Here is a 26,236-nt window from a genome sequence, read left to right as displayed (position 1 = left end):
ATAATTTTCATTTAAAATTTGATAACGAAGTCCCGTTAAATATCGAGCCCAGGTGAAGGGAATGCACTATAAGGGCCGCCCCAAACTAACAGTAGAAGAAGAGTCTTCGATTCTTCCCTTTCCTCGGACTCATCATCGTCCTCCGGCCTTCTCCCTCCTCTTTCCCACCGAGTCATTCAACCCCCAAAATGACTCTCGAGGATGGCGAGTACCGCCTTACCTGCGTTCTCAGGGCTCATGAAGACGACGTAAGTGCCCTCCCTCCCCCCTCACTCCTCTTCTCTCGCGTGATTCTCTCTGGTTCCCTTGTCGCGTCCCTCTCGACCATCTTTTCTTCTTCGACCGGAATCATCTCATGTGATGCTGCGCTCAGAAACCCTGCTTGTCCCCTCCAGAACCATAATTTTATTCGCCATCTCAAGATTCCACCCTAGCTTTCGCCTCAAGAACCGAAGTTTGATTCGCCATCTCCAGATTCTACCCTAGTTTTCGTTTCGAGAACCGTAGTTTGATTCTTCATCCCAAGGTTCTGCCCTAGTTTTCGTTTCAAGAACCGGTATTTGATTCTTCGTCTCAAGATTCTTGGTTTGCTCCTCGTGACGATGTTCTTAGGTCCGTCGGATTTGTGTATGTGGGGATTCCGGGATCGCGACCTCGTCCAGGGACAAGACGGTGAGGTTCTGGGTGCCGGACCCAGAGAAGAAGCATGGTTATGTGCTGTCGAAGACCCTGGCTGGGCATACCAGCTTCGTGGGCCCACTGGCGTGGATTCCTCCCGGGGGTCAGTTCCCCGAGGGTGGAATCGTGTCAGGCGGGATGGATACGCTCGTGCTGCTCTGGGACTTGGCTAGGGGAGAGATCACGGAAAGGATGACCGGACATCAGTTTCAGGTCACTGGGCTCGCTGTAGACGACAACGGGGACATAATCTCATCATCCATCGATTGGTATAATTCTCCGATCTTTAGTCATAGCCTAGTCTCATGAGTCTTTAATTTTAGTTATCATTGCTAATGCCTTTTTTAGTATTTTGCTCCTCTTTGATCATCATAGAAGGTTTTGCAATCATTTCTACAGCGTGAAGACAACTTTAATGTAATAATAGGTTCTTTTGACAGAACCTTGAAAATTTAATACTTTTTAGGAGTATGTTGTTGATGTGTGGTTCAGACAATGAGGCCAGAGTAGGGTGATTGACCTTTACGCTTAGTTTGAAATGCTTAAAGGTGAACCTTGTTGATGGACCGAAACATAATTTAAAATCAAGAGGAACCTTACTTTTGCAGCCTGTTGGTCATCACATTGCGAAAATTGGGTAATTGGTTGCGAAATTTATGTCCAGTGCTAATTGGTTTTTGTGGCAGTGCAAGATGGGTTTCAGTAACAGAATTTGCATGCAAGTGCTATTCAATTGCAACGGGAGCCAACTAGGACACAATTTAATTGGTTCATAAACCTCTGCTCAAACCCATCTCTAGGCACCAAAATATTTGGTAGGAGAAAATTTGTCGCTATCGCGTCCTTATGTGACTATTATAATTTATGTTATTTTTTGATTGTTTTACTTTGCTTAGTCCTGACTTGTAGGCTCTTCTTGCTAAAAATTGTCTCCTTTTTTATTATAATATTGAAGTACACCCTGAATATCTGTGTTGTCTTCACGAGCAGTTAAAAAGTTATTGTGTGATGTGTAACAAATATATATTATAAAATGTAATTGGTTATTGTCAATAATAGTCAGAATGTTCCTTAAATAAATAAGACTATTTTTGGTTTCACTTTATTTTGGTGACGCTTTTTCTAATTCTTGTTGTGTTTGCATTATCCAATTGGCACTTGTGTTGCAGTACAATACGGAGGTGGAGAAAAGGCCATGCCGTTGAGTTTTGGGAAGCTCACAAGGTGGCTGTTCAAGCAGTTTTGAAGCTTTCCACTGGTGAATTCGTTACTGGTAACGCCTTCAATGATGTTATGAGTTGGTTAGAGCTGTTAGATCTGGTAATTGTGAATTTGACTCTTTTGTGATCTGAAAGCACAAGTATTTAGTCATATGCTTAATTTATTCAATACCAAATAAAATTCATTATTTGCAGAATTTATTTGATTCATAATAAATTTATATTATCATATCATAAGTGAAAGCCTGCAATTTATGTTCATTTGGGCCCTTTAATTGGAAGGTTTACATGCTTGTCGAAGGTCCAGCAGACCGTATATTAAAATATACGTTTCATGGTCGGTGTCAATAGCAGAGTTTGATAATTAGAATATGTTTGGAGAAGAACTTGGTGTGCTTGTATAATAATCTCCATGCAGTAATTCTTGGTGTAGGAAGAAACCTAAAAGGAATAGTTTTAGATGATGATGTACGTAATGAATACATGCAAGATCTCCTAGCAAAGTTTTTTGAATTGCATCAGCGAACAATACCTCAGTTATTACCAAACATCTCAGCTGTAGTCATACAGAGGCTTATGTTTCAAAAATTTTATTGGGCCTTATCATTTGTGAATTTCGATTATTTTCTATTCAATCACCCTTTATATATTAATGCACTAAAACTGAAGGATGTCAAGGTTCCCTACAAGTCCAGAATATGAAAAGCAAATGATTGATTGGAACTTCATTGGACAGAGAAGCATCCCATTGGAATGGAAGGACAATGAAAATTAAATGATAATTGGGCATGTCATCGCCACCTATTTAGATTTCTAAATGAATGGTCAAACATTTGGTTGATTATTGATTCAAGTTGTGCTCTCATTCACATCACATTAATGTCATACTGATGTTATAAGCCCATAAGCGGGTGTGCATAATATTTTGTTGCTAAAAAGATGTTGACATTAGATTTAATTGTTTGTGTAGGTTCCAGTGATTCAACCCTTAAACTTTGGAGAGGACGGACTTGTTTGCATACTTTTGTGGGTCATGCAGGTTGGTTCTAGTATTTTTTTGTTTTATTATGAGTAAGCTAACTTATGAAATGTCCACAGTTGTTCTTTGAGGTGTTTTCGAGTGTGATAAATACTTGGGCTTGAAATTGCTTTTTATGGTATCTTCCTCTATTTTTCATGCATAATTCTTATAATTATTATTCATGCTTATTCTGTGTCATTTTCTTCATGACCCCTTTTTTATGCCAATGCTGATTTGAAAATTTCAAAGCATCAATGAGTATTTTAATTATGACAACAATTTTTTATGTAGTACTTGTAAATAATCTTTTGTACTGTAAGTATATATTTTATTTGTTTAAGGGGGCTGGTTTTCTGTTCTCACAATGTATTTCTCAGGTCCAAAGGTAAATAGTTTCTTTGGTGTCTAATTTTCTTAATACAAGCAATCATATTGATATTTCTTTGTCAAGTTTCACAGTGTTCTTCCGTGACATTGCTTCCTATCTGCAGCTTCAACATAAATGAACCAAGAGAGTCACATGAGTTGGTATAGTGAAGAAAGATATAATATCGGTGATCCTTCGGTGTCATTTCATCTTCTAGCTCAAATGATATCCATCCGACTTCACCCAATTATTTTTTTGAGGAGGATGTTTCATTCGCTAGATCATGTTCGTCATACGATTAATATTTAATAGTCTAGTGAGGTTTGCTTTTTAAAAACATGCTCCCATGCCATCAGATGGGTTACATGAGTGATTCTCACATTTGGATTTAACTGCTTTTATTTGCAGTCGAGTCTGTTGGAGAATTTGAAATGCTCTACCGTGCAAGGTTTATGCAAATATGTATTAACAATCCATTGAGAACTGGAGATAAACTTGTTGAAGCAAATATATGTTGAACATGAATGTGGTGTACAGATACCATTAAGATGGTCAATCTCTTACAAAAATGGACTGGTCGACTTATGTACGTAATTTTGTTTAATTTATAGCTTCATCTTACATTCATGTTCATCTTACAAAAATGAACATGAATGTGGGAAGTAAATTGAATTTTGATTTTTCGATTTTGGTCTCAGGGTGTTTTACAGACTTCGGTGCAACATCTCTTTAGCTATTTTGTTTATCTCATTTATGACAGTCTTTACAAACTTGCTTTGTCATGTTATCGTGTCGAGTCTCTAAAAAATTTTCTGAGTGTGATAATATTTCTCTTGCATTTTTAGAGGTGCAACATCAACTGACTACCATTGTGGGTCACACAACCATTGTTAGGAGTCATTCCATATGGCTAAATTTTGTTGTTGCTTTACTGGGAGGCATTCCATATGGCCACTTTCCATTCTCTTTCTTTTTTTCGAACAAGAATCTCTTTCTTCTGTATGCGTGTGGCTGGCATTCAATTTGTACTTATTTCCATAAACTATAGCTAATGTTCGTAAGGCCCTCACAGATACTGTTCGTGGTCTAGCTTTGATGCCTGGATATGGGATCCTTTCTGCATCACATGATGGGTGAGTCAGTCTTGGCATATTTGTCAAGGGCAAGTGATTTTCTTATTTCTTTCTTATTACAAATGCTCCTAATCCTATTATGGGCCTTTTTAACTGCTTGAATGATTGATAATGAGAGGTATAGGTTCATAATTATATCTTCTGGGCACTAGTTCTGTGCGTGCTGCATGAAGCAGAAAGCTATTATATTTCTGATTTTAAATTTTTGTTGATACAAACTTGATGGGAAACTTATGTAGTTTATGTTTTTCTCTCATACTTTTCATCTTCATTGACATAGTATACATGCTTGTCTGTATTTTAGTCAAAGCAGATGATTTAGTCAAATCTATTTTTATTTAAATTTTAGAATAAGGAATTTGTACATTTAGTAATTGTGAAATGAAATAGTCCTCCGTTATAGATCTGTGTTGATCAGCGAATATAATTTCTTGAATGCATGCACAATGTGCATTCTTGCAAGTGTATGACCACTATATGACCTTAAGTAGACATCTATGCAGGCTTTTGCAAGTGTATTACTAATGGCTCATTGGTGGCAGCATATAGGAAGCAGGGACTATGCATTCAAATACTACTTATTGCATGCTTGATCTATTTTTTGAAGGTAGGGTGAGTTTCCTATGCTATGTGCATTGCTTTCTTGACAATTGAGGGATGTGAACTGCAATGCTGATCTAGAAAGTTGGTCAATGCATAAACTTCGAACATGGGTTTTAATTTGAATTGGATTTACTCTTCATAACAATATGGAAGCAATGATGAAGTGCCAATACTGGACCCATAAGCTTGTAGGGGTTTGAGGATGGTTGAAGTAAATAAATGGTGATGACAGTTTGACCATCTAGTACCATCTTCTAGGTTATTGCCATTTTACGTGGCTAGGTCCCAGTTATTCACCAGTTAATCATAATTATAAGTCGTATACTATTATCGAAATTAATTTATTTCTTGTTCACATTAGATTGTTCAAGTTGCCGATGCGTTTCTATTATGATGGATAGTGACTGTTTATGATTTTATGCTTTGAATTTATTCTTTCTAATCTTCCCTCAATGTTTGCTTTCAATCGGACAATGCATTTCTTTGGTAATTAATTTTTAATTCCTAAACTTCTCTTGTTGCTCAATTTAATTTTTCGATCGAGTGGCAGCACCATCAAGTTATGGGCTTTGACTGGTCAAATTTTGATGGAGATGATCGGTCATACTTCTCTGGTATATTCCGTTGATGCCCATTCGTCTGGAATTGTTGCTAGTGGAAGTGAAGACTGTTTCCTCAAGATATGGAGAGGTGATTTCTCTTGGATTTATGCATACATTTTGACATAATTAAGAAGCTATTTTGTTTTGGTGGCCCTATATTGGGAGATATTTATCTTTCAAAATATCTAGAATATGAATTATGCAAATCCATGGCATATTGTCTTGATGAAAACCTTGTCTTTTTGTGCTGTGATCATGTTTAGTTCTAACTTTTTGTTTGCACATAACTAATATTGAGCCTAAGAGATTGAAATTTGAATAGGTGAGCCATGGCAGTGAAACTATGTGATCATGGGTTATCTTTTCCAAATCCATTTTGCCTTTCAAGTATATTTCTAGTTCATGTACTGTCTTCTCCTAGTCCAACCACATTGTCAACCATTAATACTAGGTCTCATCTGCGAAAGCCACAAAACAGTGGTTGTAGTCTATTATGCATAAGCACTATGTTCAGCTTTAGCTGAAGGTTGTCATAGTTTCATTTGTACTTTTTAAGGACGATGCTCGTTTAGTGCAGGTGTGACAAAAACACTATTATCGCTATTACTTTTTTGCTCTCTTTTCTTATTGTTTATTATAAGGCCAGTGAAATATATTTCTTTTCATTCTCAGTGTTAATTGAGTCTATTGTTATTGTGGTTTCTATATAAAAAATGGTTAGTAGTCAACACATTGTTGGTAAACAATAGAAACAAAATCTGTATTCACTCAGGATTTGACTGTACAGTTGTATATTCTTGTTCTTGTGGTTATACTCTAAAATTTTGTGAAGTTTTCATTTTTTGATAATTCGTATCTGTGGTGTCTAGACTGAAGGGCCCAATCAGATGAGCTCTGTCCACTTGTTTCCATCTTCCTAATCATAATTAATCATATTTCATCAAATTTTCTTGATGTGGTTTAGAATTATATTGATGGGAAATTCTTATGCTAAGCAGATGGGACGTGTATACAAAGCATTGAACACCCAGGATGTGTTTGGGATGTCAAATTCTTGAAAAATGGAGATATTGTCACAGCATGTTCTGATGGAACTGTGAGAATATGGACATTACGTAGTGATAGCATTTGTGACCCACTGGAGCTTGAAGCTTTTGGATTGGAAATTTCTCAATATAAAACAAGCAGGTATTTTATCTGTTCTCCAATTCAAACTTGTCAATAGACTGATTGTGAAGATTATTAAAGAAAAGTTGAAAACTGTCTTTTCCCATTGTTCTATGAGAGTTTTGACATATTTGCCTTCTGTAGTTTTTAAGTTTGTGATATTATTTTTGGAAGACTGACTGAACTTTTTTCTTTAACCATTAATCAGTAACGATAGGTCATAGGTGTACTTGTTTAGTGGGATCAGTTGAAATTTTTTGGCTGAATGGTTGTGTAGGCTAGGTGACTCATAATGAAGATAATAATATATGGGCTGCAAATTGATGTCATGGTTTTATTATCAGTTGGACTGATACGTGTTGATCAGTATCTATCGGTCTAACCAAGTATTGATACTGAAGTGTTTGGTTTGGTACTAATATATTACTGTTCATTTTAATTTTTAAATTAACCGATAATATCAGGCACTATAGGTCAATTATCATCTAGCACATGGTTCGCCTTACCGGTCCATACCGATTTACTGGCCGGTATGGTATATACCGATGTACCGATACATAATATATACTGCCCATACCGAGCGGTACGTCATGGTACGGTGAACCTTGATCCAGCATATTAATTTTGTGCCTGTATGATGGTCATTGAAATTGATGTTTGACCATGATTTTAAACTTGATTGCAGCATTATATTCTACGGTTATATTGGTTAACTACTACTCATCTACAATTTTTTTTTATTCTTTTGCAAAACCTGTTTCAGGAAGAAAGTTGGTGGTTATAATTTGATGGATCTTCCTGGTTTGGAGGCTTTGCAAGTTCCAGGTCTAGTATCATTAACATAATAACCTTTATATATGAACAATCTCATCACAATGTATTCCATAGCATTATGCTTCTGTTTGCTTCATATTCATGAAATATTATCTCAGTTCTTATTGTACTTGAATTTATTCTCTGGACATTTAGTAAATTATAAATCATAGTATAACTCTACTAACATTTGTTATGTTGTCACAAACGGTCGTCACACACCCGCAACAACTTCGTCCAACGAACCGTTCGTCACTCTTGCAAACTTGTATAGATGTTTGACAGCATGTTTTGCCTTGGTTTTGTGTGTTTTTGTTTGTAAAAATTTAAGTTCGAACAGGTTGCAGCGCTACAATGTGATCGCTCACTGCGTCGGGCAAAACTGCCCCAAAATAACTCCGTTTTCGCGTGCCACGACCTGTTTTGTGCAGACCGTTGCTGCACGGGAAACGTCAGCTATCTCAACACCTTGGAACCACCCGGGTGGCACTAAGGGGGATGGGGCTTTGGGGTAGTGTCGGGCGTTGAACAATCTTCACAAGTTCGCACGTTAACTTGACGGGAATTTGCATTCGCGGCTGGCACCCGGTGAACAGTTGTTTGTGGACTTGTAACTGTTCGTTCTTCCTTCTAAAGTCTTTGTTTTCTCCTTTCTTTGTTTTCTCTTTTGCACTCAAGGTGCTCGCTAAATTTCTCTCTTCGCGAGACGTTGGGACTTGTCCGTCGCTCGTTTTTGAACTAATCAACTTTCTGTTTTACAGGTCCTTCGGGACCTGTACGAGGTTGCAACTAGGCTGATCCTTTGCGGACACATATGTCGCATGAGCGCCTCATGACTTAGGCAATCCCAGCTAAGTTCGTGACATTGCCGCAAGGTTGTCTCACGACTTAAGCAATTCCAGCTAAGTCTGTGACATTGCCGCAAGGTTGCCTCACGACTTAAGCAATTCCAGCTAAGTCCGTGACAATGCGGTCAGTCTACAACATGTTTCTTTTCTTGGTGTTCAGAGATACCCCATTTTTATGGTAATGAAGTTGTAATATATATGGTTTTATATTAAGCAAGTTGAGACAAAACCAATTAAGGAATTATTACTTGATGAAGGTAACATGCAAGTTTTCAGACCAAGGTCTGGTGTGCCGATGGACTGCAATGGTATCAATATGGATTAATGTATTGACCCTTGGTATTGGTTCGTGCCGATTGTTACCCCCATACCAAGGAGAAAGAGGGAGAGGGCGAGAAGGTGGTGGCAGCAATAAGGTGAAGCAAGGAGCAGGAGGCAGAGGTATGGCGATGCAAGGAATAGGTAGTGGTGGAGGAGGCAGATATGTTAGTGGTGATGGCAGCAGAGAAGGCTACTATGGCGGCAGCCAAGCCATGTGGGGTTAGGGGGTTTGTGGAAGCTGAGTGAGAGAGAGGAGATAGAAAAATATTGATAGAAGAAAAGGGGAGAGGACCCAAATAAAAAATTCAAAAAATCCTAGTTCCGGGTAGTAAGCCTATTGTTCGATACACTATGAATTGGACATATCTTGATTAGACTGCTCGATCTGGTAAGTCTACTGGGAATGAACACTATTCTAAGTTGGATGGGCAATTACTCCATGTCCGTGTACTGGTTATGACCTCAACTAGTAAAAACTGACCAGCATAGACCAATTGTGTTAATTTTTTGAACCTTGAATTAATATATACATTGCACTTAGAAAGGGTAAGTTTCTTAAGATTCCGAAATACACTTCTTATAGAGTAGGATTATTGGGAGTAACAAAATCACCAAAAAGGAAAAAGTTTACATACAGGACTTCTTATAATTAGTAGGCTGTTTATATGAGTGGTTGTAAGCCCTTGAGAATATTAATATTTCATGTGATTATTTATTAAGTGTAGTTAGATAGTTTTTCTTTCTCTCTCTTGTTCCTCCATGAGAGGTTTTGTTTTGTCAAATTGGCAAAAGGCATAATAGTAGAGTTGTATCCCATCAGGAATGTAATGAGACAAATAAGCTGCCAACCCCCAGCGCTTTCTTACAAGAATCACCCTTGTCAACGATCTGCTCTATTTCTGAAACTAGTTAGTAACAGTATTAGAAAATCACTTCTAGACTTGTTAGATTTTAGATATTAATCTCATGAAGAAAATGTGAGTAGCGTCAAACCTATAATTTGGTTGACAATGTCATCATGGATTATTGATATATACTTATTTTGCTACAATGCTACTGAGTTTACACCACTGAGATTGGAATCAGAACCAAATTTAGAATTTGGCAATGAGACCCCTAGAGGATGCTAGATTGGGAAATTTTGGAACTGACGTAAGATTGATCAAAATATGCTGGTTATAATTGGTCCAAGATTCAGCCCAAAACTGGTGACAGCAGTTACCGATGAACTAGATGGGACTTGCAGGAACCTATTAGAAAGATTGGAACTCATTGTGATCGACCTAACTTGTTGGCAGTCGATGGTATTAAATAAAATTAGTGAGGACTGTTTGGACTTGGCTTAAACTAATCTTAATTGTTATTATCATTTGAGGGATGGACTTGACCTGTTCTGTTTGGGCCTTGGCGATCTTGGATTGGGTTTATTGGCTTTAGCCTTTTCCAGATGAGTCCGGTTGATTCCTTAACAACTTGGGGTAGTTGGGCATTTTTTTAGCCTTCTTGTGCCAAGAGTGTCATGATGTGAAGGTGGAGTAACCACAATCTGTCTCACATTGCATTTGGCTCATATCTACATAATCACCCGATCGGCATTGACATGATGTTACATGTGCTGTAGAATGAACAATTGCCCTTTGTGTTTGTCAATAGGTGATCGACACCTATTGCTAGTCATTGGCATTGGCATGTCATGACAAGGAAAATCATGAAGAAAATGGGATTGGCAGTCCTTTCACTGTTCATTTTCTTATGATTTTATGGTTTTCTCTCTTCTACATGAGGATCAATACGTCATCATTGATTTATTTCTTTTGTTTTCGGAGTTGCTAGATAGATTTGAGACTCTATTTATCACTAATGGAGTAGCTACAATCATCGACAAGACAAGTCTCTGAGAAGACTTCTTAATAAACAAAACAAGGGATTTGATCAGTCTTAGTTTTACAAGTGATATTTTACTTGACAGAGCTCACCAGCGAGGAGGGATATGTATCTGATGTCAGTGGCCTTTTTTGTTATTCTATCAGCTTTAACTTGCATGCAATTGCATTCTTTTGCATATCACACCTTGGTCTGCTCTAACATCAACAGTAGCCTTTTTCTAAGTCAAAAAGAGTCAAAGTAGGAACGATAACCAAGCAATGCGAATGGTAATCACAAGGTTTTTAATTTCGAATAATACCGCCTGTATCGGGCGGTACCGTCGATTGAGGTTGTTTTCGCCCCGTTACCACCCACTACTGGGCCGGTGGTATTAGCCGAGGGAGAAGAAAGAAGAGGATAACCTGGAGATTCGATGCCGCTCTCCCTCCTCGTCTGAGGCGACGAGGCACATTCATCTAATGTATTGCAGCCTGGGAAAATCATAACTGAGAGAGAGACTTCTGGTAAGCTAAAACTAAGGAACTTAATGCTGAAAGGGTTAATCACTTACAGGTCAGCACACTAAACTCTTGAGTGGATTAGCAAGCCATTTGGACTTGTTTATGGGTAACAATGAGCAAAGGCAGCAATTTAACTGTCCAATTGATAAAAAACCTTTTAGGAAGTATGGATCCAAGTATTGAGGTATTTCCATATAATGTATAAGACTACTGATATGCAATAATCCTCGGCGTCGTCAGCGACTTCTCCTCATCCGCGTGGGGAGAAGAATCCTCGGCAACGTCACAGGGTGAATAAATCGAGCGTCGTTGAGGCGGCGTTTCTTCTCCCCACGCAGGCAGAAGAAACGACGAGGCGGCGACAACATCGCCTCGTCGCCCTTTTTTACGTGGGGAGAAGGAAACGGTTTCTTCGCCCCACCTCTCCGTTCGGGCAGAAAAAAGATGATGTCGCCTTATATATATATATATATATATATATATATATATATATATATATATATATATATATATATATAAGAGTAAAAAGAGTCGACGTTGCCCTCGTTTTTCTGCCCGCGAGGTTTCTTCTCCCCACGTGCCACAAAGGGCGACGAGGCAATCGCCCCCCACACACACACTAAGTAGTATTCCGAAATATACCGCTCGGTATACAGTACCGTACCATACCAGACCGAGTGAATCTTGAAACTCCTGTATGGTACGAAATTTCAATCATTGAGCAATTGGCAGTGGACAAGTGTTATAAGTGGAAAAAACTCAAGTATGTTTCTTTACCAACTAATAGACTGATTCATAAATAAATAGATTAAGTGAGATGTGTCATGTAACAATTTACCCACTGCTTTATTGCTGATGGAGAGTTTAAGTGTGTGTGTGTGACAAATATAAACTCTGTATGTCACAGACTATATGCTGGATATGTCATCATTTTTTATATCGCATATTAAGGGTTTTTTTTTGTGGCATGCAGGAACATGTAATTCAATACTGTTTCTTGATTATTTGACTTGTGCAGTCACTTCATTAGTTTGGTGTATATATTTTTTTCTAATTGAGTGCTCCTTTTTGGTGGTAAATAGGCACAAAGGACGGGCAGACAAAAGTTATCAGAGAAGGTGATAATGGTGTTGCTTATTCTTGGAATTCAAAGGAGTATAAGTGGGACAAGGTATATGTTTATAAATAGATTTTGTATATGTTCTTAGAGAGAACCTGTTGAGTCATTTTTATGTGCTTGCTTTTGTTTGCAAAGGAGTTTGTTGTTATGCAAATTTTTAAGCTCATACAATGGTCTTTAGCAATGTTAAGTAGGAAGTAATACTCAATGCTTCTCCAGATTTTGCTCTGTTTTATTTAAAGTTCTAACAAAGAGATTGCTATGCTGTAAATCACAGAGCCTTTCTAAACTTTGGAGTTTCTTGTCTTTAATTTAAACTTTAAACTTATATGGAAATGCTATTGTGCTTTAATCTTTTTTTCATGTCTGGTCTTGAAGATAAGGTTCTTATTTTTATAAAAGCCTTGGCAAAGCTTCTTAGTTCTTTATCAGTTTATCGATCACCAAAATGATCTCTCTTATGGAGAAGTTAAATCCCTAATTTGTCATCTAACTTTGGATATTTTATTTTACTCTCTTCAAGTAATATGAGCAAGACTGAGTCAGGAAGATCAATGTCGTACAAATGAAGTTTCTGTTGCATCAAGTTTCTAGTTTCAGATTTGGTTTAGATACTGCTGATCTGAGCCATTAAAACTTTAAACCAAGGAATCAAGTTGTTAAGGTACTTGTCATGTTAGATGTGATCTAACATGATTGTCAGGTGGTACTAGTTTTGCTAAAGCTGTGACTAGAAATGAAAATTTAGGAAAGAGAAAGAAGGAAAACACTTGATAGTTTACAATGGTTATACATCTACATGTGCATCAATGAAACATCTTAAGTGGGGTCATGAGAACTACACCAACTACTTTTGCTCTTTAAAAGAGTCATGGAGATGTTAAACTTTGAGCTCGTGTTAGTTTGTTGACCTTGAGCCAGTGATTTTAAAAGCGCTAGGCGCTAAGGCCCCAAAACGCGTGAGGCGTTAGGCGCTCGCTTGAGCGAAGCGAGACACTCTAAAATATTAAAATATAAAAAATATATAATATTATTAATCTAATAAATAAAGATTATTTTGTATAGTAATTAATAATCTACTGTTAACAGTTATTTACTGTTAACAGCAGTTAGAAGGGAAGAGTAGAAACCGATAGTGAGAAGTCACGGTGAGAAGTCAGCGGACAACAATCGCGGCAGCGGACAGCAACAGCGGTAGCAGAGTCACGGATAGCAGGAGGCAGCAAACAGCAGCAACAGCGGCAGCGGAATCGCGGACAGCAGGAGGCAGCGGAGTCGCGTCATGGACAGCAGCAAGCAGTGGACAGAAGGAGTGGTAGACAGTGGACAGCAGCGGAAGCTGAGTAGACTCGGTCGACGACAGAGGAAGACTCGGAGGCAGCAGGAGAAATTGTCGGCAGTGGAGGCAGCGGGAGAAATCGTTGGCGGCGAATGCAGAGGGAGGAATCGTCGGCGGCGGACGTAGAGGGAGAAAGCATAGGGTTGGAGTCGGGGTCGAGTGCAGGTTTTGACATAACTGCGTGCGTTAGTTGGTTCAATCGAACCAACTAACACAAATTTAACCGAACCAAACTTAAAAGTCTCGTTCGGTTGCCTTATATCAACCGGGCGCTTGCCCGAAGCGCCAAGTGCCTCATTGGTGTGTCGCTTGGCCCTTAAACGACGTGCTCGGGCCTCGCTTTGCCTTGCTTGAGCGCCTTTTTAAATCACTGCCTTGAGCATCCATTAAAAAAGGCTGATCTGTTTTTTGACATTTATCACTTATACTGGTTGATTTTAGATATTTTTAGTTTTTTCTTTCTAAAAATTGATTATGTTTGTCATCTTGGTATGAACAATTTGGTCTTGTGTTTCTTTGGATTATGTTTGTCATCTTGGTATGATCATAATGAAGTTTTCTTATTGGTACTTTTACCTACTAAATGATCAGATTGGTGAAATCGTTGATGGACCTGGAGAGGGCGCATCTAATCAGGTTCTTGATGGTACACATTATGATTATGGTATGCAACAAGCCTTGTGCATTGAACTTTCCCATATATGTATATGTCTCTGATGGAGTTTTCCTTTCCTTTTTGGGTTTTAGTCTTTGATGTCGATATTGGGGATGGTGAGCCAATTCGTAAATTACCATACAATAGAACAGGTGATCACTCTTTTCAAATCCTTAAATTATAAGATCATACTCCCTTTTGATGCATCAACCTTTTATATTCATTTATGTTAAAATCTGTATTGTGCTGTTGTAGCATCATTTTTAATGTTTGTGTACTGTCTTCACCATTGAGGTATAAAGAAGATAAAAACCTTACAGTGAATCATGGTATTGCTTATAATCATTATCAGACACAGTTTCTCTTTCCAAAAGACTGATAATATGGAATGTGGCATAAAGAAACAATATCTGAAAATAATCATTATCAGAACCAATAACATAAGGTATATGTCAATTCAAATTATAAAAATCTGTTCTATCCTTTTTGTTATTAGATAGCATCGATTTTGTGGGTTTATAAATAGTGAAAAACACTCTATACTCACTTGTTAAGTAACAAAGATGTCTATTTATATCAAATAACTTTTTTCTGCATAATTCTAGCATCCATAGATAAACAATGTTAGTTGACCGACATGCAAGGCAAGAGTTTTAAGATTCTTGCGTGTTCATTCAGATGTGGTTACTGTTTACTGATTGAAAGCATGTGAGAAATTATCTTACCAGGACATGTCTCATGGAAATTCAGTAAACACCTAGATTTGGTTGCTAATCTAAGAAACAGTTGAACTGATAAATCCAAATATAAATTTTGCCGGGAACTTTCTTTAAACATCAGAAACATGTGCTAAAAATAAAAAAAAATTCAATATATATCCCAATGAATTGGTCAACAAAGAGAAGTTCTAATCATGATATCAGATCTTAGTGCATGATTGGATGATTAAAAATACTCCAAGGTTTTTCTATCAACAGTTATGAAGGTATCTGAAGTTTACTATGAAAAATTATTCAAGAAATATCTAAATACTTAAATCTAATAGTTATATTCCTCAATCTCGATCCTTTACTCTATGCCTTTACACCACAACTAGAAGGCAAGAGACAGCTTGGGGTATTCTCCAGGATGGAAGAAGAATAGGGACATGGTATAAAGATGAGAATGATCACAATTTTGGGTTTGAGGAGTATGTGCAAAAAGAAGATGACAACTAGATCAGACAGTGATGGATGGTGTGTTTCAGTTTCATATCTCTTTCACCCATGTTTTTTTTCTAACTATGTGTATGCTTGTCTGTTTTTTTATTTACGATATAAACTTAGACATTTAGTACCTTTCATCACTAATATTTCTCAATCTGAGTGGTCCTCAAGGAGAGTAGCCAAAAAGGCCATTCCTTACAAAATCGAATAGTATAAGATTGAAAACAGTTTGAGCTTGTTGGTTAGTCTATAATACAAGGTTATTTTTTGACATTCTATGATTGCATTTAAGGTCTTAAGAATCACCTTTTGATGAGAAGTTTGTCATTACCATCTACTTTTACTTTAATATTGCTGCCATCAACTGGAACACCAACTCATTGTTGTTACAATCCATTTTTTTACTAAACTAGTTGCATTGATATTGCCATTGGAATTTGGACATGATATCTTTTCAATGAAGACACTTTTATGTATGAGTTTATATTTACATGTAGGTTCATGCTTTCCTTTTTAGATATGATCTTTCCTTAAGCTATCACAATATGTTTTTATTACTATACAAATTTACTGTTTGTGCTTTGCTTGAAAGCTTGCTTCTTATTAAAAAAGTATGCTGTTTCGTGTTTCCAGATAACCCTTACACAGTTGCTGACAAGTGGCTTCTCCAAGAAAGTCTGCCTCTTTCATATCGCCAACAAATTGTTGATTTTATACTTCAAAACTCTGGGCAAAGAGACTTTTCTTTTGACCCATCTTTTCGGGATCCGTATACTGGGTGTAAGAACAGGCTCTTTTTTGTCATGTTGATTTTGTCTTTTAGGATATTGGTATAATTATTTGCTCCTCATGATTCATTTAATGTTTGTTTCTCATTCAGCAAATGCATATGTACCTGGAGAACCATCCATTTCACAAGGTTTGTGCTCTTGTTTAATGTGTACTTATGGTTTATGTTAACTAACTGAACTGTCAGTTCCTTTTTTGATTGAAGCATAATAAACAAATTGCTACTCAAGATTTCTGCTGGTCATTAGTATGAGCCATTTTTTTTGTCATCTTTTTCACTATTTGCATCATTGTAGGCGTCGGAACGGCACCATCTTTCAAGCATATTCCAAAGGTATCTCTTCTTTTCCTTTCCCTCTTGTTTTAATTGGCAATAAAAATGTTGTAATTGAAGTGGGTTAACATATGTTGAAAATTTCACTGTCTACTTTCTTGATTCAAGCATCTGTGAAGATCACATATTTTCTGATATGTCCAAGCTTTTGCTGCTTCTATATGCTTAATTTTATCAAATTGCTCAATGCATATACATAATCTTAAGAAGCAGTCAAATGGATAGCAATTCCATATTAAATGGAAATTGGTTTTTTTTATCGTGTATCATATGATGTTAACATTTCAGAGTTTTTTTTACCCATCGTCTCAAAGTGTTTATGCAACTGATTTGTAAGGGTTGCTTCTGAAGACTTGTGTCATCATTTTCTAAATGATGGGTGTCCATAGTGGTTTCTGACATGATTTTATGAACAAAATTGAATTCATGTTTATTTATTCGGTATTCTTTTAATCTGCCAGCTAGATCTATCTTAGGTTACCAAATTAGCAAAGATTATTTTCCATGAAGCCATTGTTTATTTAATAATTTTGGATAGTTCTTGATGGATGTAGTTTTAAATCTTTATAAGCTAATTCAACTTAAGGGTACATAATGTTTATGGTTTTTTAGTACTTGTCAAAATTTTGAAGTCATTTATCCTTGGATCTTGTTCATGGATGTGTTGTGTGTGGATGTGTATAGCAACTGACTGATTGTTTGGCAGCATTAATTATTTTTCTCTCCAAGAGACAATTCTTCTTGCCTCCTATATTTTCTTTTTTGCTTTTCTAGGTAGGAATGCTTTTCTTTGATTCTGCACAGTTGGACGGAATTCTAAAGAAGATCACAGAATTCAATTCAGCGCTTGCGACTGATGTGGTAATATATCTGCTTTTAAGTTGATGATCTTTGTAAATAGATATGAATGCCAGTAGAAACATTGGATGCACCTCGTGATCATGTTAAACATCCACTCTGCTGCCTTCATAATTAAAGAGGTTGATGGAATCTCTGTATTTTTCAGATGTTGATAATGTAATCTTATTTTCTTTTGTTATAGATAACTTGATCAGTTATATACCTACTGAACATGGCTTTGACTCTTTCCACTTGAATAATCCTTTTCTTTAGTTTCTATTGATCAACATGGTACTGGTGGTATGCAATGTAGAAGATTTCATGTGTAATGGGGAACTAATTGTAGTTGAAAAACATTCTGAGGCAGGGCAACATCACTTTGTTCAAATTTATATAGATTGGGCAGGAAATCAGTTTATTAAATATACGATCTGCTTTGTTATTATTAGTCCAAGCAGGGGGCATCGGATTGGGCTTTTGTGATGTTATCAATTGTGTGCTCTTTGACACTGCATGCTTTAACTTGTAAAATTGATAAAAGTAAATAATTGAACAAGGTGTTTCTAGTAATTAGTTAATATTTCTCCTAATAATAGGGCTTAGTAGACAAAAGGATCTGTGTAGCAACCCCAGATAGTTGGGAGCTACTAAGATTCTCACAATCATTAACTTCATATCTTATATACATTACATTATTTTGTTTGTGGTATGGATCCTGTGCTTCTGATATACATACACACGTGTGTGATTCCCCATTTTAATTCCTGTCTCTTTTCAGTTGTTTTATTGTCCGTTATCTAATAATAAGATTTCTGTGTATGCCGAGTAAAAGGATGTAATTAATATCCTACCATTGTGCTGTGAAACACCTTTTTTTTTTCATACCTGTCATTATTGCTGTCACTGGGAGGCAAAGATTAATCGACATCCAAGTGCCATATACTTTACAATATATAACCTTAAATGCTCCACTGTCTGTATGGTAAAATTCATTTCTTATGTTGTCACAGTTGTGTGCCAAGTGCTTTTTTATATTCTACCCAATTGTTAGGCTTATATATATTTAAGATTTTGAATACCAGTTGGACTGGTACATGTTGATCGTATTTATCAGTCCGACCAAGCACCATTACTGAAATTTAGCATATACCGTTAATTTTTATTTATTTTATTTTATTCAATGATGATGAGTAGAATAGCTTGGTGAATTGTCCACCATACCATTTGCATGGTAGTCCGTTTGGTTACTGAACTGGTATTTAAAAACTCATGTATGATTACACTTTATTCTATAAATGTGAAGAATTGTTGTCTGCTATTTTCTTTTGTGTCTTTTCGTATATCTTCTCACTAGTTTATATTCACCTCATTCTTTTAGGAGAAATCACTGTCGCTCTCGGAGCTTGAGTTGTCAAGGCTGGCAGCTATTGTGAAAGTTTTAAAAGATACATCACACTATCATTGCAGTTCCTTTGCAGATGTTGATATTCTATTATTGTTGAAATTGTTGAAGTCATGGCCAATTCCAATGTTATTTCCTGGTAATCCTCTTGCATTCAATTTTCATTTGGTCTTTTCTTCATGTGCATTTGTCTATATGGATTTATGCTAATAGGGCATTGTTAATATTTCTTGCATGCTTCCATTACTTTATCGAGTAACTTGGTACATTTCTGACATAACTTTTGTCATAAGCATCGTCCATCCTTAGTGCAGTCTACCTTGCGTCTAGAACATACTTCATTCTGCAGTACGTGCATCTTACACTGCTGGACATGCCAAGGCATTTCTAGAAAAAAGTTATTTTAGTATTCTGCTTGTCGCACAGTAGCACACTTGTATTGTATCATCATGCTTCATAAATTGAAGGGGGATGCTTGACTTTTTTGCACAATATAATTTTTATTTTACTTTTACGAAAACACATATAAAACACATACAAGGCCTATATTAATATGAAAATTCAACCAGAAATATAATTAGATTTAGATGATTTTAATTATTTAAATTTGTGTGGTGATATTTATTTGTTCAAGTCCACAAAATTTAAATATAAATGTTATTAAACTCATGTTAATATAATATAATATAATATAATATAATATAATATAATAATATAATATAATATAATATAATTGTGTCCTTGTCGTGTCCGTATCCTAAATTATTTTAAAATGATGTGTTGCCGTGTTCGTGTCCCGTGCCCATGTCTATCTCCATGCTTCTTAGTCTCTCATACATAATATGTTGCTTTTGACTTGCAGTAATAGATATTCTGCGGATGATTGTCTTGCATCCAGATGGAGCTAGTTTGCTTCACAAGCACATGGAAAGTGGGAATGGTACTGTCTTGTGATATTGCTTTTCTGCATTTTTTTTCATGTGAATATAAATTGTTCTGAACATAGCTATGAAGCAATCACAGATGTACTAATGGAGATATTAGTTAAAGCTACGACGGCTCCTCCACAGACGGCAAATCTTTTAACAGTTGTTCGAGCAATTACAAACCTCTTCAAGCATTCATGCTTTTCAAATTGGTTACAATCTCACTACAGTGAGGTATTACCATCTTGCTTCACTATCTTGGTCTTAAATTGTTTTTTTTTTAGCTTAAATTGGTTTATTGTTGCATTTGAGTAAAGATTTCTCATGCTGATTACTCATGTAGAAGTATTCTGGTCTTTTATTTTGCTTTACCAAGATTGGAAGCTTTGGTTTCTATCTTTGTTTGGTTACATAGATTCTTCATGGTATATGTTGCAAACAGTGGTAATGAATTCTGCTACCACTTTAGTGTTCTCTTTTGCTGTAATCTTTTCTTGTATCATTAATTGAATGCTGGCAGGCAGGAATATGTTCATCGTTGATTGCTGTAATTTGAGAATAACAGTTGCTCAGCATCAGATTTCAAATATTAATCCGGTAAAAGCTCAAGTGGTTTAATTTTACATAAAAATCTAGTCCCAACCCAGTTTCTAGTTTGTGGAGATGCATCTATCATTTATCACTGTGCAGGAAACACCATAATTTAGAGCCATTTTATATTTAACCAAGTGTTTTTTTGTCTTCTCCTTGCCATTTTAAATTTCACCTGCCTTGTCTTGAATCTTGATGAAATAAGATTTTATAGACTTTGCCTATATTTGCTTCAAAAAAGGCAGCGCTTCTAAGTTAAAACTAGAAAACTGTAGATCTCACCGGTCCTCTGATGAGATGGCCAATGCAACAGATGAGACAATGATACAACATCCTCCTTGAGGTATTGCAACAATATACATGTCTATTAAATCAAGAACCTCCTCCCTGCCACTTGTGTCAGCATCAGATGTTTTGAAAATTTAATCCTTGACCTAAGAAATTTAAATACATATTGTGAAAACGCTTGTTCTGTGCTATAAACCATTGATTCAGCTAATCTTATGCATAGCAAGGATATAACCAGAATAGCCAAAATTAATGGAAAGTGATATTATCCGAAATTGAAATTAGATCATTGATGCCGAGATACTACAACAAGTTGCATATTCTGATTTGCGAGTAAGTGAAAGTTGTAAGCGTGGTTATAGTTTATTCACTGGTAGAGATCAGAAAAGAGTAATGGCCTTCTCTATGTAACTTAAATTTCTGCAGCATGTAAGAGTTACATTCTAGCTTGATCAAATGTGGAAATTTTATTTTAGCCATTGTAGTTGCCCAATTTTGGCTATACAATACAAGGGTAACATGTACTGAAGATTGTACTGTAGATTGTCTAAGCATGTATTGGCAGAAGGGACCAAGTTTACAGATGTTCTGAGCTCTATGCGCCATAGGGGTTGCGGCATAATTGTTTGTCATTACAATGTAGATAATAAACTTTCACTAAATTGTCATTCTGTCCGCAAACTTCATTAATGTAAGCAATATATGCTGTATAATCACCACTCACAGCAGAATCAGCCACTGGACAAACTGTTGCAGTAGCAGTAGCAGCTATTGCTGCTTGCCATTCCCAGGAGCTTTCCATTTTTAACGATGGTGCCTTGATCGCCAGCATGGCATCATTCAACCTTCTAAATTTTCATGTGATATGATCTTCCATATATTGATATGCTACTAATATGAAATTTCAGAGTTAAGGATACATAACATATCTGAAATAAGAGTGTTTCTCTGAGTGACGTTTTTATAGCTTATAAAAATGGTTCTTTCATCCTGTTCGGCAATAGTTTTAAACTTTTAATGGTGTATTGACTCTGTATGCTTTCAGGTTCTGGACACCTTATCAAGTTGCAGGTCATTCTTTAACAAGAATGCACATCTTTGTTATGCCACATTGATATTGAAGTAAGTCTTGGATTTTGCACCTTTATGGATAGTTTCTGTATTTTATTATTTTTTACACATGTTTGAAAACTTTATTTGAAATAAGTCAAACATCATTCTTGTTTCAAAGTGCGCTCTGAGATTATAGCAGGTTGGATAAGTAAAATAATTCTCAATTACACATTATTAATATCTCCATTTGTCTTTGCCTTTGTAATGTTGATTTTGAAGTCAGCAATAAAGCTTGTGTATTTAAATGGGAAATTTAAGACCACACGTGGCAATCTTTTAAATGTCCAAAGTTCGAGGTGTTATGATCTTTTAAAATTTTGCACTTTTACAGGCCTGGAGATCTGAATGTTGGAGCAAATTCTTCTTAGCAGTTATGAACAAGATGAATTTTATCCTGCACTCACATCTTAAGTTGTAACAATGGAATATAAGAAGTTGGTATATCAAATAAGTCAATAGTGGCATCGTATACGTTTTCAGCAGTAAATTTCCTAGTCATTTTCAATATCTTGCATTTATCTATTTACAATAAATAATTTTATTTTCATGCATTCCTGTTTCTCTCAATTATTATTTGTTCTTTTACATCACATGTAACTAGTTGGAAATATTTCTTTTCGAGCTAATTCTTATTGTAGCTGCCAAAATCATCTAGTGAATGGAGATACTCTATGACTAAAAAACATTCATTGGCAGCATTGGACCTTTTGAGCTGCATTTGAATTGTTTTAGACTATTTTCTTTTACTACTGATTGTGTACATCCTTTTCTTGGAATCTACAGTTGAACATAATTCTTCAAAAGAATACCTTCATTCATTAGGTGGCATTTAATCTTTTCTTTCTGATCCATTTTTCAGTTATGCTGTGCTTTTGATTGAAGCAAAGGACAAAGAAGGCCAAGCTCAAGTTCTCTCTGCTGCTCTCGAAGTATGATTTTGATGCTTGTTTGAATGAGTAAACATGATGTTTTCTCATGGGCTTGTGTATAGGCACTAGAAGCCCTACATGCTGCAACCATTTCTGTTAGTTTGTGCTGGTTAATTCTTTCTTGTTATGTATCCCAGATTGCGGAAGATGGAAACCAAGATGTAGATGGAAGATTTCGAGCACTTGTTGCTGTTGGCACACTTGTATCCTTTGGGAGTTAGTTGTGTTGTTTGTATCCCTTCGGACTTGGGATTTTAATATTTATCTTACTGTTAGTGTATCTGGTTGCCTCATGTTTATGTGCAGGGTACATGCTGGGGTAGTCATTTGAGGCTGGCCTTTGGGCATGAATATTAATTTCTAATTTCTTTGGTGTTGTCGACAAATACATTCTCTCTTTTTGGTGTGGGGCGGGTAGGTGATCAGGGGAGTGTCCAATGACTTGACAAATTGATCTCCATGTTTTGCTCAGAATTTTGCCTCTCTTTGAGGATTTGGTCATCTCCCCTGTATGTCTATCTACAGTGAGAATGAAACATTTAATAGCAAAAGCTTAACACTTTAACTTCGTACCGACCCACTAAAAGATGTTGTCAGACTTGAACTTGAAAAGAAGATGAGAAAGTTTCCACAGCTCCAATTCTGAACCCTTGGCTTTTGAAGTTCTTGTCATCAGAACCCTCATCCTTTTTAAACGTAGCCTCTCTATGCTCCCAATCCTTTACACTTACAATATCTTGATCTGCAATATTCCCATTTTTTTGTGTATATCAGTTTAATTTCATTATCTATCTCATTATAGACCTCATATGTTCTATCATGCATCACCCTTCATCTTTATGTTGGCATGTGTCGTTACCATCTAACTCGGTGGTTTTGCTTTTAGTAGCCATTATAATGTGTATTTCTTTTACTATTAAATGTTTCATCTAAGTAGTTTGATCATCTTTTATTGGCAGCACATTTACCCACTAGTGCCACAATATGGTCTCGCCACTTGCGACCAGAGTGACCATATTTTGGGGCATGAAAATAGCCTCTCTGCTTTCAACGGAAAGCTAGTAGATTGACCCTCCTTAGACCATGAGTCTTGTGCAGTGAATCCTTTGATCATTGGCAGAAATTAAAGCTTGCTGATGGCGTGTGTCGTCAGGAGTGGATGAATATATATATATATATATATATATATATATATATATATATATATATATATATATATATATATATATACATACATACATACATTTTTGTTGAGCAAAGTAGTTTTTCTCGTTTCAGTGTTAATATATTTTTGAGATTTTCACCTTGACTTGTGCTTTAGATGCTAAAGGGCGTTGTGAAGTCGATTGCAATAGACTTTGATGTAGTCAACATAGCCAAAGATGCAAAAGGGTCGAAGGAATCAAAGGTAGCAGAAGTAGGAGCCGACATTGAGCTGGTAATCAACAACAATTGTTAAGTTTGGTGCTGTTGTTAGCAAATAGCCACTCATCAATTACATCTCTCTGCAAGCGAAAGTCTTAACTGGCACTCCTCAGATTGTTAAGTTTGGTACCGTTGGGTGCATCTGAGACTCAGTAGGAAAAAGCGGCAAGTGGTTTCTCATCCAATTTTCGATTTGAACAGTTGACATATTTGGCATTCATGTACCACCGGGTTTTTTTTTGAAGGAAGTCTTGTGTTTTATTTCATATTGAAGGTGGGGATTAGATTGAGGGAGCCCTCTTTGATTGGAGGGAGGTGGTATAACATTTATCTTATTTAGTTGTTTATTTTTTTTGTGCTGAATCTTTTGTGCAGACAACTAAAATGTGAGTTCTAATATTTCTTTTGCGGTAATGCCATAAAGAGTCATTGCATGTCGTCTCGCTTCCCTGCAGGAACTCGAGGGACCGATAGTAATGCAAAACGTATCGGTCGATGCGCAGCCATTTTCTGGTATCGATCGAATTGCAAATCTAAACCTTGGATTTTAAATGGATGAGATATGTCCCGTCGCAGCAAATCTAAACCTTGGATTTGAGTACGACTGCGGGTTCTGAATGCCGTAGTTGAGAATGGGGGCGTTGACTCTGGCCTTCTCAGGGCCGTTTTAAATATTTTGGGCCACTTTTGTCACCTCATCATGCCTCTTTATTCTTCGTTCAAGAACGCCTGCTTCTGCTCACCATCGGTGATTCTAAGAACTGAAAGTTTGGACGATTTTGGACCGTTTTAAATTTTTTTGGGGCCCTTCATCGCCCATCCCGTGTGCGGTAAGCTCACATGTTGTCAGCGTATCTACTGTTGATCGTTCGAGAACTGCTGGTTCCAGTCACCGTGCGTGACAATAAGAAGTATAAGTTTGAAAGATTTCGGAAGGTTTTAAATTTTTTTGGGCCTTTTATCCCCCATTCGGTGCGCGGTAAGCCCACCGAGATGGTCATCGTATCTTAGACCGTTTATTATTTTTTTGGGCTCCTTTTATCACCCACAGGGCCGTGTCGTACGCACACCGTGGTGTCATCCTATTCCAGATCGTGCACGTCGAGGTCAATGTCCTACGTCGTCGGATCGCGAGCGAGCGGTCAATCTCGGCCGGCCTCCTCTTAGAGCTGAGGCGCGTCACTGCTGCCGATTCAAACGGCAGGAGGTGGGAGCTTTGAGCTTTTCTCCATCCTCTTCGACTCTCTCTCTCTCTCTCTCTCTCTCTCTCACCATCATTCTTCTTGTCGTATGTCCTTTGTTTCTTCTTGTTGTGGATGGCAATGAGGTAGGCGAAGAAGATGTTCTTCTTCTTCTTGTCGTGTCGTTCACCGAATGATGACGGTGCGACGAGACCTCCGTCGCAGGAGACTGCTCTGCGCATGCGCGGTTCCGTCGTTCCTCACCGGTGCCCATCTCCTGCTCTTCCTCCTCGCATGATGCTTGCTTGTTCAACCCCAACCCCCCATTCTCCCTTACCAATAATATGCAGTCTTTGATTCCTACGCATTTCGAACATTACCAATAATGAATCACAATCATTAACTCAGCTGCTATGCATTAATTAAACCAACCAACCATCCAACCTTCAGAGTGACATGGTATTATTATTATTATTATATGATGTACAACAACATCATTTGATATATCAAATGGCATAGGCCAACAACCGACCTGTTTCATAGCAGCAACTGGTCGTGACCGACACATGTGAAGGGTGGGTCTTACAACTTTACTGTGGTTCAAAATCAAGTGACCAAAACTATATACATCTAGTCATTGTCGATAAATAGTAGATTGGTCCCCGACTGAAGTGTGTGTGTGTGTGTGTATCCATGGATTTCATGTCCATGGACTGACAGTGGTAAGAGGAAAAAAAAAAAAAAACAATGGTTACGATTGCCGGTGAGAGATATAAAGAACACGCTGTCAACTGAAAACATCATTATTCTTCTTCTATATATATATGATATCATGCGGTTGACGAAATGGGAGGATTGGGTTTCCCGACTCACATATCTCGAGTACATATTTTTCTTATACCTCCTGTCATGACAGGTTTCATTTTATGCGAGTCGATT

At 36.9% G+C, this 26,236-nt stretch overlaps 1 protein-coding gene across 1 annotated transcript; it reads left to right on the top strand.

The window, feature by feature from the left end:
* The first annotated feature begins 78 nt into the window (after positions 1-78).
* On the top strand, positions 79-24,278 carry LOC135672891 (uncharacterized). Its single transcript, XM_065181363.1, has 22 exons — positions 79-248; positions 613-947; positions 1,848-1,951; positions 2,869-2,937; positions 4,359-4,419; positions 5,573-5,712; positions 6,623-6,812; positions 7,555-7,616; positions 12,243-12,331; positions 14,211-14,283; positions 14,367-14,426; positions 16,113-16,259; positions 16,360-16,398; positions 16,565-16,602; positions 17,377-17,463; positions 18,821-18,983; positions 19,707-19,784; positions 19,868-20,004; positions 21,695-21,771; positions 22,622-22,691; positions 22,829-22,894; positions 24,013-24,278. The coding sequence occupies exons 1-22, from the start codon at positions 189-191 to the stop codon at positions 24,148-24,150; spliced, it is 2,283 nt and encodes a 760-aa protein (XP_065037435.1). The 5' UTR covers positions 79-188; the 3' UTR covers positions 24,151-24,278.
* Positions 24,279-26,236: the final 1,958 nt, after the last annotated feature.

The sequence above is a fragment of the Musa acuminata genome, chromosome BXJ1-5 (genome assembly GCF_036884655.1).
Source record: "Musa acuminata AAA Group cultivar baxijiao chromosome BXJ1-5, Cavendish_Baxijiao_AAA, whole genome shotgun sequence".
NCBI classification, from domain to species: domain Eukaryota; kingdom Viridiplantae; phylum Streptophyta; class Magnoliopsida; order Zingiberales; family Musaceae; genus Musa; species Musa acuminata.
The sequence above is the reverse complement of the archived record's forward strand: the minus strand, read 5'-3'. Positions and strand labels throughout refer to the sequence as shown.

Coding starts and splice junctions, on each gene's coding strand:
- LOC135672891 (XM_065181363.1), top strand. CDS start 189: ATGACTCTCGAGGATGGCGAGTACCGCCTTACCTGCGTTCTCAGGGCT. Junction 2,938..4,358: donor TACTTTTGTGGGTCATGCAG/GTTGGTTCTAGT, acceptor AGGCCCTCACAG/ATACTGTTCGTGGTCTAGCT. Junction 14,427..16,112: donor ATTACCATACAATAGAACAG/GTGATCACTCTT, acceptor TCGTGTTTCCAG/ATAACCCTTACACAGTTGCT.